The sequence below is a fragment of the Taurulus bubalis genome (genome assembly GCF_910589615.1).
Source record: "Taurulus bubalis genome assembly, chromosome: 13".
Classification (NCBI taxonomy): Eukaryota; Metazoa; Chordata; class Actinopteri; order Perciformes; family Cottidae; genus Taurulus; species Taurulus bubalis.
This window is the reverse complement of record NC_136601.1, coordinates 3,021,161-3,035,838: the sequence shown is the minus strand read 5'-3', so window position 1 is coordinate 3,035,838 and position 14,678 is coordinate 3,021,161. Positions and strand designations below refer to the sequence as shown.

Here is a 14,678-nt window from a genome sequence, read left to right as displayed (position 1 = left end):
GATCACTGCTTTTCATAATGCACATCTATTAAACAATCTACTAAATACATTTGTTAGTACTGGCTATAATATCTGCATGCATTTCTCATCATTAATTACTTTAAAAATCCCTCTATGTGCAATAGACTTGCATGGTGAATAATCATTTGTTAATCACTTACATTTAATTCAATCGCACTGAAGTTAAATTAACCCTCGTTTTATTGTGGGACCCCCTGGATCCATTGCTTTGACCCCTGGAGGTCCCCAGACCCCACTTTGAAGAACTGCATGTCTTTTAACGCCTTGGTTTGTTTTCTCTCTATCCCTATCTCCCTCTCGCTCTCCGTGTGTGTGTGTGTGTGTGTGTGTGTGTGTGTGTGTGTGTGTGTGTGTAAACAGACGCGCCCCCTACAGGCGGCTCTCCCCCACTGCCGCTCCTCCTCCTCCTCCTCTTCCTCCTCCTCCTGCTGCTGCTATACTCCGCTCTCTGACTCCGCGGCTCCTCATTCACTAGAAGATGGCGGACTGCGCTCCACTATTAGATGAGGAACTCTCGTCCTTTGTCTTCAATTACCTGACAGAAAACTCCGGCAGCCAGGTAAGACCCGCGCCGCTCCGGACGCACCGAGCCTCGGTCCTCCCAGCCCGGGGCTCGTCTCTGCGCGTCCCCGGCCGTGGCGCGCGCTGCACCCGGCTTGATGCGAGGCGTTCTCCCGGCTTGTCGGGCAGCATCTCCCGGGCACAGCGCGACCCGGCGTCTCGGGGGCTGCGTGCGTGTTGAATGTGTGTGCGAATGCCTGGCTTTCCACGTGTGTGTGTGTGTGTGTGTGTGTGTGTGTGTGTGTGTGTGTGTGTGTGTTCCTCTTTCTTCTTCTTTTTAAGGAATATGTCATCATTGGGCAAAATGTGACGGATTAAAGCGAGTAGGTGTGTGTGCGCCGCGGCTGGCAGCCGGCGAGCCGCCGCTCTGGAGCAGCGTTTGGTATTCAGAGCGGCCGCTTTGGAAACTTTTGACGCATTCTTGAGAAGGAAGTTCGGTGCCGGAGACTTGGACACGTGGTGCGTCTCCGTATACGCATGGACTTGGTATAGCCTGAGGACTATTATGTGTTATGATTGCGTGGCGTTATGATACATATCCACTATAATACACATACACACTCTGGGGGGATCTTGTGCAGAATCTTAGCGGGGGGGGGGGGGGGGGGGTTTCATAACAAAAGTGTTTGAGGGGAAAACACCGCAAAACACGCGGTGCGCTGTTATGTATCCGCTCCACTACGAGCAGCGTGTCCCGCAGCACCGGAGAGATTAACCGGGGGAGCTCTCCGCGTTGGGGCTCCACCGGCTGCTCGGTGCGCTTTTTTAAAATTTATTTTGTACTTGATCAACTCCCACCGAAGATTCTGTAATGTAATTTACGATGTTCTGCAGAGCGATGGGATGCAGCGGGATCTGCGTTTGCGTAACCGTTTGCGTAACCGTTTGCGTAACCGGGAGGGCAACGGTTACAAAACGTCGGACTGGTTCACACGAACCCGAAAAGACCGGTGTGTGTGTGTGTGTGTGTGTGTGTGTGTGTGTGTGTGTGTGTGTGTGTGTGTGTGTGTGCAGAGGGCTGGAGATGACAGGGGTCATTAACCCATGCTGTGTCTGCGGGGAGGAGGGGGGCGGATTTTGCACCCGAATGTCAATATATGCGCCAAATCTGCGTTCGGAAATCCCTCCAACCCCGGGATCCCCTGCTCATTGGCAGCAACGTGCGTCACCTGAGGCACGCGCTGCTTTATTGAGATGAAGGCGCGTGGTCTTGCATTGACAATCGGGATGCGCAGCACGCGCCAAACTGCACTTATTAAAGGCAATTTGTGAACTTTTCACAACCGGCTCTAATCCCGCGATAATCTCCCCGCGGAGGGCGGCAGCGAGCGGCGCTCAGCGCGTATAGAAATGTATAGAAATGCAGATTTCATAAGCACGAAGTGATGCACTGCAGCTAAAATGTATGCCGAATGTTCCGAGAGACCGTGAACACGACCGACAGCTTCCGGGGTGGAGGTGTGTCGGTGCGTGCGTTGCGTTAAAGGATTTATGAGCAGGGTATCAGGTCCGCATCTCCATCTTCCTGCTGGTCGCGGGCTCGCGCCTCCGGAACACGTCTCGTGCACGTGAACCCATAGCACGGTCCGTCATTGGGAAACAGGACCCCCTGGTGTTTCTGCGTCACGGTGTGACGTCACATTGCGTCTTGATGATTTTTTGCTGTGATTGCACGGTCATCAGATGTGCGTGTGTGTGTGTGTGTGTGTGTGTGTGTGTGTGTGTGTGTGTGTGTGTGAGGGGAGGGATCTGCCACAGCTGATTGGCATCTTAAACAGATTAATTCAGTGGGTGGTGGTGGGATCCAGGGAGACGGTGTGCTATTTATAACGTGCAGCAATGACACACACACACACACACACACACACACACGCACAGACAGATGTGGCCTATCTAACAAGTACATGAGGAAATGAATGCGCCATAACATCCCTTAGCATTACACCACTTGGTAGTGATATCCTACAGTATGATCTACCTAGATAGTGACATCACTCAACTAAAACACACCTATAATATACTTTTAGGGACATATTGAATGTCTATTGGCTTTATTTAATGGTTTTATTATACATTCCGGGATTAGTGTACCCCATAAATTACCACAATATTCCTACAGGGACATGAACTTTATCATTTCCGATGACATCACGATGCTTTTATACCATCTCGATATATTGAAATGATGTAAGATCAATCACTTCTATGTATCAATACACCAACAATGTGACGTCGCCGTTTGTGGAGTTTTGAAGCCTCCAGTTCCGCGTTTCGGCCGCCGCCATCTTTTTTTTGCAACCAGTAGTGAAACCTGAGGGTGGAGTTCCGCATCGGTTTCACTCCATTGCAGACTCCCGCACAAGCAGCCAAACAGTGTTCAAACACACAGAACTTTATTTAAACTCCTTCGTGAAGATCTCATAGTTTCTAAAGATCCCTGCTGGGGGCGGATGTGATGTTAATGCACGTGCCACCTGGACTATTTCCATTCGGATTGGGCCATAAAACTCCTGTGTTTTGATTTAATATTCCACTCGCTGGCATCGCTTTAAGGAAAAGAGCTGGAAGACGCTGATAAAGAGCAACATATGACACTATCAGACAACGTACAGCTACATAAAGGCAAACATAAGCAACGTCTGCATGCATTTCTCTAGAAAACATGCATGCATGCTCGTGTATATATATACATATATATATTTATCTATCAGCTTCTTCTCGTGCTCGTGATACTTGTTTGCTGCAAAGTCCTGGAGTGACACAGAGGGAGAAAGATACAGAACAGCACAGCGGAGTTCTTTCTTCATGTTGTCGTCTGACTAGGTTATCTATTCTACAAACGCAGCGATAAATTGTTAATATTTACTCTGGCTTATTACGGCTGGCGGGCGGCTTTCTCTTGGTCTCTCTCTCTCTCTCCTTTCTCAGTCTGTGTCTCATGCCGCTCGCCCCTGCTGGCTGGTTATTGTAATACTACTCTATCCTCGTGACTGGAGTTACAGAACTGGGCTGCTGCAGTCATGTGAGTTGTAGTGAAGGGAGGGAGGGAGGGAGGGAGGGAGGCGTTGCCGTGACGTAGAGGAGTGACAGAGTCCCTCCCTCCTCCTCCTCCTAACATGTGACTGCTTCCCCTCTCTCTCTCTGGGTTAAACAGTCTCTCACTATTACTCACACATACATACATGCTTCCTGTAATTTATCTTAATGTGTCCTTTTTTCTATCTTCCAGTATTTCAGAGGCAGTTTATGACACAAACTTTACATTCCAGTGGCTTTATTACACATAGAATGCATTACAATTACAACATGTTGCGGCTGATTTCTTTTGTGTGCAAAAATGTTCTGCTTTCCACGCGGTCACGGCACCAGCAGTGTTTTTACGGGCCATCTTGATCACACGTGTGATGCATCGGCACAGTCATCGTCAGAGCCACGTGGAGAGCGAGTGGCTCGGAGGAGGGGGCGGCGGCGGACGTGACGTTTTTTACAAAACGACGTATTTGCTTTTTGCACACGTTCCCTTTTCAGAGCGCTGGTTCGCCGACGCCTCACATGCACCGCGCTCTGAAAACAAACGTGTGGTTTCCAGTCGAGCGGCTCTCTGGCGCGTGCAGCTCCTTCTACACATGTAGCATCCGTGAACTACGGAGCAGCAACACCAAGGCTGCTGGGAACAGAGTCGCAATCAGCTGTTCTCGGAGCAGCCGGAGGCCTCGGCCTACGGGGTGCTTTGAGAGTGCAGGTGGACTTATTCCAATGCTAATCGTTGACCGCGGGGGTTTAGGGCCGTCCAGGGGATCGACTCTGGGAAGATCAGGCCGACTTAACGTCAGTCGCCACATCCTGCTGTAACAGGACACGGCCAGCCACGGGGCATGCCTGTAAAATATTATCTACTTTACCTTCCAGCTTGGCAGCGGGGCAACCTTGAAGGGAAAGTCACACACGTCAGCCAATGTGGATTCTCCCGGTTCCCATTGGAAAAGCACATATTGACCTCTGAGGATCAAAACCTCACGTGCTTTGAAATCATTTAGTTTTGTGAGGTTCAGGCCTGGAAGTCGAGTACAAGTAGTTGCACCGGTTTCCTCACAGGGGTCAGAACAGTTTGAAGGATTCTGGGACGTGAAGCTGCTGCATCATCGGAACAGCCATTAACTTAACACTTAACTGAACGGGTGCGATTACAGAAATAAATAAGTGGGCAGTCGCAGCCTGAGAGAGTTTGTGGGTTGAGAGTTGAAATAGATCAGTAATTGGAAAAACAAAACTTTTGTTCCCAGACACCAGCAGATTACTCATTTACCGGCCTCCATGTTTGCCTCCTCTGTGCCCAGAGTTACAGGTTATTATAAAGTAAACTAATCAGCTCTCAAGTGTTTAAAACGGTAATTGCGTCTCTGAAACGATGCCTTCACGTACCAAATGGAAAACTTAATAAAGCTTAAAGCCATTACTGCGCTCCTGTGTAGCCCTGTAGAGCCCCGTTCTGCCAGTCAGCACTTTGTCCTACAACCATGAAGCCGCTGCGTGTGTGTGTGTGTGTGTGTGTGTGTGTGTGTGTGTGTGTTCCTTCACGGCAGGCGGTCAGCTCTCATCCATGTCTATCAGGTGGTCCCAGACAATTTTGGACCGGAAGTCCAGCAGTCCCTCGCTGACCACATCGAGCTTATGGTTTTATGAGAAGTTCTATAGGGTCAAATAAAAGAAGAGTACTTCAACTTGCCTTGTATTGTTGCATTTTTGTATATTTTGATGAGAAGTATATTTTATCAGGTACATTATATCGGGTAAAATATACCCGACGTTAGTGATGGTGTTACTATTTGTAATGTTTGTGTTCTCGGGTTTAAAGAAACGGTAACGATGGCTCATCGACGTCTGATTTACGTTATAATGCATCTAATCTGCCAATAAATCCCGTTCAGATTAGACGGCGACAGAGAAGAGTGATGCGTCCAGACAGCCAGACAGACGGGTGTATAAATAACAGGGCTTTGAAGATCCACCTGAGAGTGATGGATACAGGTGGTATTGGCAGTGACTGGGCTTTGCACCGTGCCAGCGACAGACACACACTCTCTCTCTCTGTTTTTTAATCCGACATCCCCCTGTTTTATCCCCCAAACTCCGTGTCAGCCTCCTCCCCTCGGTGCCTCTTCTGTCCGTCTGAGTCGTGATGAGCAGTGCTGCAGTGCGATGTGTTCAGGCTCTCCGTGACTCACCTGTCCCCCCCTGTCGCCGTGCACCGGACACACTTGCGTGCACGCAGCGCGTCCGGTGCACCGACCTCGGTGCAGAGATACAGCAGCTCCTATCTTATTCAAGCTTCAGGCACGTGACGTCGTTATCTTGAGTGGATCACGGGGAGAATGCGACCTCCAGCGGGGGGTCAAACTTCAGGGGGTCCAGGCGTCGTGTCGGTCAGGCAGATAGGACGCAATTTCCCAAATGAGTGAGATACAGGAAAGTGTCCGGTTGTGATTCACAGCAAACACGTCGCTGCGTTTCCTCCGCGTGAAGACGAATGGTGAAGGGTTGAATCTTCTTAAATGGACTCCGGTCTGGGTAATGTCCCCTAGAGGCCACCAAGGTGCTGCACCAAGCGGAGTTATAGTCATGTGTGTTTATGTTTGGTTGATCCTCATAAAGTGTGTGTGTGTGTGTGTGTGTGTGTGTGTGTGTGTGTCAGATCCCTCCGAGGTTCATGCAGCATCCGGGGACACACAAACTGCATGTGTGCGTTTCTGTGCAGTCACATGTCGCTACGGCTAACATGCTAGCAGAGGCAGGTTCGGGGGTCTCTCAATAATTAATAGGGCGGTGAATCATCAGCTGCTCACTCAGGCCTGCTCGGCATGACGCCTCACACACACACACACACACACACACATTCTCGCATTAGGGGCAACACCACAGCTACACTATTTCACAACTTTTTAAATATCAAATTGGACATTTCATGGAGCAAATCTGGCTTTAACTCCAGAGTTTAACAAAGGAACAGGAGGAGTCGGACGCTGCTCTCAGATCAGAGAATACTGCCTCGTCACAATCTCTCCATCCAGTTTGCATCCTTTCTTTGCATGCACACCGCCGGGATCCTCCCCCTGAGGAGGAGGAAGAAGAGGAGGATGAGGAGGATGAGGAGCACTCAACCGTGCAAAGTCTCCAACACGCACGATGGCTTCATGGCGTGTTTCACAGCGAGAGGCGGAGAGAGCGGACACGCTGAGAGGGAAAGAGGACAAACAATAAATACAACAATGTCCAACAGCACAAAGCGACACCTGTGAGCAAGAGTGCTTAATTTATATGAAAATCTATTCGCTCCGGCAACCGAGTTGCAGGTTGTTGCCGCTCTCGCTGTGACTCAGACCAGAGTGGGATGTGAGGATGTGAGGATGTAAATCTCTCTCTGGTTCCACAGATTCTATACTCAGCGCTGTGATTCACTGTTATCACCTCATCATCTTTCCCTCTCTCTTTTACGTTCTGTTTTATTCTTGTTGTCGCATTCAGACACTCGGCGGGCCACAGATAATGTATCATTCTGGTTATTTATGGTTAAATCATCACTTTCATCGTTTAACATCCGCAGTGAGCGGCTTCACCGTCTCGCCCGTGACGTTCGGATAAATGACCGCGATGAAAACTTTTAGCTTCTTTTTTGGAAACGCTTCGACGACGAAGTAGCTGGATTCTCTCGATTATTACAAGATCACACCAAAAGCCACCTGGCTAGGCGTTGTGTCCGGACCAATCGGCTTCCTGTGAGGAGAAGTGGGCGGGGTTTAGATGTGTGTGTGTGTGTGTGGTGCAACAGTTAGCGTAGACGCTGCATCAGCATCCGTTATCTCAGAACTAGTATTTGCACCGAAGGCTTTTCTCCATTGAAAAGACGTTATCGCTCTTTTCCCCCCCTGACTCCATTCAGCAAGAGTTTGATTGACAGGTGGTTCATCCAATCACCTGGCAAGTATGTTTTTTCTCTCCTGAGGACCTCTCAGACGGTGCTGAGTAACAAACCCATCTGGGTCTTCAGGCCACATGAAGGGTGAATACATTAGGCATAGATGACAGGAAGTGGAGCCCAAAAGAAAAGTTGGCTCCGCCCCCTCCCAACATAATGATCTCACCCTTTCTTTCACCTCAACATGCTGTGTTTGTCCTGTAATCAGCACACTTTGGATGCCTCTGTGTTGCTTCTGTGTAAATATTGTCATTCAGGTTGAAAGAATCCACATATTGACTGAGTGCATTGTGAGTATTATCTCAAGTGCTTTTTATCAGAGCACGTATGTTGACATACGTATGCATGTGCAGATGTGTGTGTGAGCGTGCGCCGTCTGTCCTTAGCTAACCTTTACCGCCGATGTGTATTCATCACAGGGACCCTGTTGCTGTATTGATAGTGTCAACATGTAAGCTTTGGCGGGACGGGGTCGAGGTGGAGAGGGAAATCCAATCTCCACCCCGGCGTGCGGAGGCCCGGCGGTCGCCGAGCGAGCCGGCTGCCCTATTTCTTCAAAGCTCCTCCGTTACCGGATTTAACACGAGGGCAGCCACCGGGGACACGTCTTCTTTTTGAAGCAGCGCCTCCTTTCTAAAAAAGAAAAAAAAAATCGGCCCGAGATGAGAGGCAGTTGAGATGAGAGGGACGCTGATTGCAAAGCGACGGGTCGGCGTTTGCCTGGAGAGGGCGGGGCCTAGCGGTGGCCGTCTCTCCACATCTGTACAGGAAGTGGCGCTGTGTTGGGAACGTGGGATCCATGCACCCATACTTCTGCTCATGTGATGCAATTAGAACCATGTTTAAACCGCTAATATGGAAAAACCTGATTTCCAATTGTCCCAAGAAACAGATACTGCAAAAAAAAGGTTAAAATGTGAGACTCATAATTCATACTAGAGCTTGAACAACAAGGTTTTCAATGCTGTCCACAGCTGTAAAAAGTGATATTTGAACCTATCTGCCGCTGATAAAAGAGGGGGCTCGTTCAAAGTCTACGACGCAGAGAAAAATGGACTTTGGACGGCGTCTGCTGTTAAAACTGAGACTTTGACACTTTGACGCTGTAATAAAACAAGGAGAATGGGATTCGTGCTGGAGGTGTAAACACTGTTTAAATATTGGTTTGGGCACAATGTAGGTCTCTCTCTCTCTCTCTCCCTCTCTCTCTCTCTCTCTCTCCTTGACATTGGGCCAGTGTTTTGGCTGAGGCTCGCCTCGACTTAGCTGTCAGACAGATCGAGTTGTAAAGATGTCTGGTCCAGAAATCGGGGCAAGCATCCAACACACACACACACACCCACACACACACACACGTATATATATATTTGTTATTTTCCTTCACAAACACGCACACAGCTGGCCTTGCCAACCAAAATGTGCACCAGTATGTATTTTCCCTCCCAATAATCCACTGGTCCAGCAGGATTACTGTGCGTGATTAGGACTCATGCTGCTCAAGGTTAGGGATTACAGGGTGCGTTCATGGGTAATGCGGAGTTTCTGAACAGTTCATCTGCAGGGCTCCAAGGCGTGCCGCAGCAGCAGGGATGTGCACTTGTTCAAACACTGATTTACTGCACATCCCATAATATCTGTCCTTACTATGCTACTAGTAGTAGTGGTGGTGGTGCACCACTCTTACTTTAGCAGAAGCAGAAGTAGTGGGAGTAGCAGTAAATACTCACTGTCAATTGTAATTGTTGTAAAGGCAGCTGTCGTAGGAAGCAGGAGTGGAAGTTGTAGCAATAGACAAGCAGTACTGGAGTAGTAGTACTGTAGTAGTAGTAGTACTGTAGTAGTAGTAGTACTATTAGAGGTGGTAGTACCAGTAGCAGATGCAATAATCATCATGTGACTGTTAAGCAGGTCTGTTTATAGTCTCTACACAGTGACGGTTGGTTTATGTCTACTGTAACCTACACTGCTGCACCCTCCAGGCGGTGTGTGTGTCTGTGTGTGTGTGTGTGTGTGTGTGTGTGTGTGTGTGTGTGTGTGTGTGTGTGTGTGTGTGTGTGTGTGTGTGTGGGATCTCAAGGGCACTGGTGTAAATGAGGGAAAAGGTTAAAGGAAATTTCCTTTCCATGGTGTACATGGCCATGAGGACACACACACACACACACACACACACACACACACACACACACACAGATGCCAACATGGCATATAGCCGTGGCAACCAGGTGCCAGGGGAAGGTTAACACCGACTGGTATGAACATGCACTTTTGCTGCAGTGATCTTTAAGATCATCACATTCAGTGCAGTTGTATTTGATATGGTTTAATGCATATAACACACACACACACACACACACACACACACACACACACACACACACCTCTCCTCTTCCCTTATTCTACTTTTACAGTTAATTCATAATTAATAATAAACGTGGGTTCAGATGGCCGTAGCTCTCAATCACATCTGCGTTCAATCTCCAGCCAGAATTAAAGAGATTATCACTAACTGAGCCTCGCAATAACTTAGTTACTGCCGACTAACGCAATAACTCGTCGTGCATTAATAAATTGCCTCTCTGTAGGAGTCCGACATGCAATAACCCGAATATTCTGATATCGTCTCTCCTGATAACGCGATTTAATTCCACCGATTATTCATCACGATAAACGCATTAGGGCGAGGTTTGCCGCGCACTGATGGGGCTTGGCGCCGGAAAGTTTAGAGGTGTGTGTGTGTGTGTGTTGTGATCGTGTGTGTGTGTGTGTGTGTGGGTTGAATGAAAGCAAGCAGCAGGCTTCTACCTGCACACAGCAGAGATAGTGAGGGAGGTGGGTGAGGTCATTAGTGGGATGTAAACGCATATCTACTGAACACACACACGCGCATATACACACACACACACACACACACATTCACGTCATGCACGGCGTGTGCATACATGTTCCCAGTGAACCATGCAGCTTGTGTCTAACTGGTAAGTTTCCACTGCCACGGCTCCCTCCGGCCTCCTGCATGTGCTCTTATTTCTTCTTCTTCTTCTTCTGCACCTTTATATGTCGTCATCCTCTACCCCATTCATCTCTCTCTCTCTCTCTCACCCTCTCTCGCCCATTGACCTACTTCCCAAAGGCTGCTCAGGCTTGCGTGACCAGTGCTCCGGTGATATGCATTACACACACACACACACACACACACACGACACACACATGCATAAATAATGCGTTCACATATACATATTCACAGCTCCACACACACACGCAGGCTGCACTACTCAAACAAGAGTCTTATGCAATCACTAGGAATGTTTGATCTCATATCGGATGTATATTACGTAAATGTGCGTAACATTTTTATGCAGGGAATTTCAAATCTGGTTCGTTTTTTATCACAATTATTCATTTCGAGCGCAGATATTTGTAGAAAAATAACAAAATATGATCATAAGCATGAGAATAATAAACTACCACCCAGCCCTGGTAACAGTGCACTATGATAATAACTCATTTAAGTTTGATTTAGTGATGTCAGGACACCAGAAATTCTGTTGTCGATAACAACACCAGTGAAATCCCACGGTAAAAATAACATTCCTTTATTCCCGTTTCGTGTGAACGCATCACGGTGACGTTTTCATTCATTCACCTTCACTTCTGCCAGAGAGCTGGAGCGTAACGTAACTCAAATGCAACCTCAGCACGCGAGCCGCTAGCGCCGCTATTTCTGCAGCTGGCTTCGTCAACAACAACAACAACAACAACAACAACAACAACGACATGCGTTCTTCAGCTAGTCAGTGTTGTGCATGATGGAGGAGCAAACCAATGCACGCGAGACTTCAAAGCTCCGTCCGATGATGCATTGATGGATCCAATAATTTTCCGTTAGCGGGCCGCGGTCGCTAAACTTGAGCGCCGCCTGGCGGAGCGTCGAGCTTCAGGCCGATGATTTAAAATCACCAGATCCACACCAGCGGGTTGGAAACAAGTGGCGTCTTGTGAAAATATGAACACACCCACGCTGTGGTGTGATGTACAACCGCTATCCTGCATTGTGTTACACACACACACACACACACACACACACACACACACACACACAAACACGCTATGATGCAATAGTTAAGACACATTCTTTAATGGTGAGTGTGTGTTTTTGTGAGTATGTGTTTGAACATGTGCACGGAGCTTTTATGGGCTGTGTGTGCAGAGCGTAGTTATTATTGTGTTCACACTGGTGCATGTTGGAGTGTGTAAATATGTGTGTGTCCTCCTCCTCTTCCTCCTCCTCCTCTTCCTCCTGTTAATGGAGCGTCTCGGCGGCTAAGCCGGAGTTCAGAGTCTGAACACTGCGGACCGGATCAGCTTGTCCTGGTTTTATCGTTACTTGGCCGTTGGAATTCTTTGTTGTGTTGTCTGGGAAAACTTTGTGTGTGTGTGTGTGTGTGTCGGGGGGCAGAGCTTTGTGCTGACTCATCGTGATGATTTGTGTCATCTTAATGCATAAGTTCAGGAATCAGAACCCGTGTTGGGAAGGCGTCAGAAGACGTTTGAGTAAACAGGGTCAGTTCGTAAAACCATCCTTTTTCTTCTTCTTCTACATTAATACGGCCATTTCTATGGTTTCTCTCGCAGCCAATCACCGCAAGCCTTCTTCAACGTAACGGTAACACGCGGTGTCGAATGAAGCCCTGTCGGCGTCGTGTCGCTTTAAGGGCGCTGGTGTTGTGGTGGTTCAGACGTTACCTCGGCACCAGGAAGCCGGTGATGGTGGTTTCAGTGCATTTCCTGTACGGCCAACTGCCACCAACGGCGTCCGTGAGCCGCGAGGGTGAAGCCTCTCAGACTACAGCCCCACACACCTGTATTTCCTGTCATCACACACACCTTTTGCTCTCTTTTATTGCACACACGCACACACACCTCTCCTGTGTTTCTCTCTCATGCTTCATGCTTCCCCTCCGCTCCGCTCGGCTTCCTGCTTCTCTCAGCTGCGCCTGACCCCGTTTCAAACGTCTCTTTTTTTATTCCCTCTCCCTTTCGCTCCTTGGCAACGTCGCTCTCTTCCTCTCAATTTACTGTATTCATTCCTTTCACCCTCTTTCTGAGTCACTTGCTTTCTCTTCGATGTCAGTATTGCTCTCTCTCTCTCTCTCCTGTCTCACACACACACACACACACACACACACACACACACACAGTGACATGTACAAGTGAGTGAAGGATGTTTTGTCAATCAAATCTGGGATTTGGTTTCGACAGAAGAACCCACCGACTGGATGAGGAGCACAAACACAGTCACAGGCGGGACGAGAGCCAATATATATATATATATATATATATATATAGAGAGAGAGAGTCTTTGTGGTCTGTTAGCTTATCGATTCCTCTGCAGGTGATTTCGGCAGGAAGACAGAAAGCAAGAAAGAGAGACAGCAGGTGAGGGCGAGTGGACGAGAGAGATAGGGAAGGAAAGGAGGAGGCCGATGTCGACTTCTCTGAGGTATGACTTTGAAAAGGAGAGGGAGAGGCCGTGACCTCCCTGCTATCAGCTGCATGCATTTTGGATGGTTTTAATTGCATTGATAGGAGTTCTGTCCAGCTGGTGCAACAAAACAAAGTTAGCAAAGTTATGCTTTTAAGGACTGGAAGGAAAAAGCTAAAGATAACTCTGCTTACCCGGCTTTGGCTTTTTCAGTGAGCCTTAGAAAAACAACATGTCGCCCTTCAGTGGACGTCCAGGATGAAAAGCAGCCATTTAAGGCCGTGGTCTCTGCTGCAGATGTAGCCGGGCTAATGAGTGAGCCCTTTATGGCCTTCAGAGAAGACCAGCCTCCTCTGCTCCTGCAGAGCAGAGGAGGCTGTAACCAGCATGCGTTAGCTAGCTAGCACGCAGTAGCTTAGCATCAGCCTCTCTCTTCCTGCAGAGCAGAGCACGCTGTAACCAGCACGCGTTAGCTAGCTAGCACGCAGTAGCTTAGCATCAGCCTCTCTCCTCCTGCAGAGCAGAGCTCCCTGTAACCAGCACGCGTTAGCTAGCTAGCACGCAGTAGCTTAGCATCAGCCTCTCTCCTCCTGCAGAGCAGAGCTCCCTGTAACCAGCATGCGTTAGCTAGCTAGCATGAAGTATCTTAGCATCAGCCTCTCTCTCTCTCTCTAATGGCCTCCGTCTTAGAAAACAAGCATCAACTAGCCGCCGTTTGCTCATATTCTTCTGAATATTAAAGAAGTTTCTCACCAGTGTGAAGAAAAAGATGCGCTGCAGGAATACAATGCTGGAGAAAATGATCTCCATCGTCACCCTCAGTCCCACAACAAGACGTCCAGACAGAGAACGAGGGGCTAAACTTATCGGGCCCTGATCATGCTAGTTGGAACCAGGGTAGAAAATGTATATATTTTTTGTTTTCTTAGATTTTTTTAACATAAATCTTGAATAAATATTCAATTTTATTCTTATTTCTTTGTGGTAATTTATTGTTATTACATTTTTTTAAACAACTATTAACAATTATAACTTTTTTCATAATTTCAAATTATATATATATATTTTTTTTTTTTGTTACCTTAATCATGTTGTAGCCACCGAGTACCGGGTGATGCTATTTGATACTCCGGTCAGAACCAGCTGCTTTATGTGTGTTCGGGTTCTGTTACCGCCGTATTGTCTGGTAATGTAGTGGACCGCCTAGGAAGCCTGAACGATCACCCTGTGTGTGTGTGTGTGTGTGTGTGTGTGTGTGTGTGTGTGTGTGTGTGTGTGTGTGTGTGTGTGTGTGTGTGTGTGTGTGTCCCATTAGAATAGCCGCCTTGCTCCGCTTCATTAGTCCCGTTGCCAGCAGCAGAATGAGGAGCCGAACACCTCGGAAACCGGAGAAAAAAAAAGAAAAGAATCTTTCCGGAGCGCTCTGTGCTTCTTAGCGCCGGTCGTGTTCTTGTCCCGTTGCCACCTGCAGCAGGAGGACGGGCGGCCAATACAGATTCTCAGCCGTCCTGGCAAACCGGCGGGCTGCTGTGTGTGTGTGTGTGTGTGTGTGTGTGTGTGTGTGTGTGGATGCCTTTGCAGTCGTGAGGCGTGGCGCAGGAGGCCGAGATGTTTGGGTTCTTCATCATGTTGACAGTATTC

The 14,678-nt window shown here is 48.2% G+C and overlaps 1 protein-coding gene across 1 annotated transcript in view; it reads left to right on the top strand.

Moving 5' to 3' along the window:
- Positions 1–499: 499 nt before the first annotated feature.
- ppargc1b (peroxisome proliferator-activated receptor gamma, coactivator 1 beta) overlaps positions 500–14,678 on the top strand; it is a gene marked incomplete at its 5' end in the record, with an annotated part of 72,572 nt that continues 58,393 nt past the window's right edge. Inside the window, one exon of the mRNA XM_079228599.1 lies at positions 500–580. Coding sequence (XP_079084725.1) covers positions 500–580 — 81 coding nt within the window. The remainder of the gene's footprint in view (positions 581–14,678) is intronic.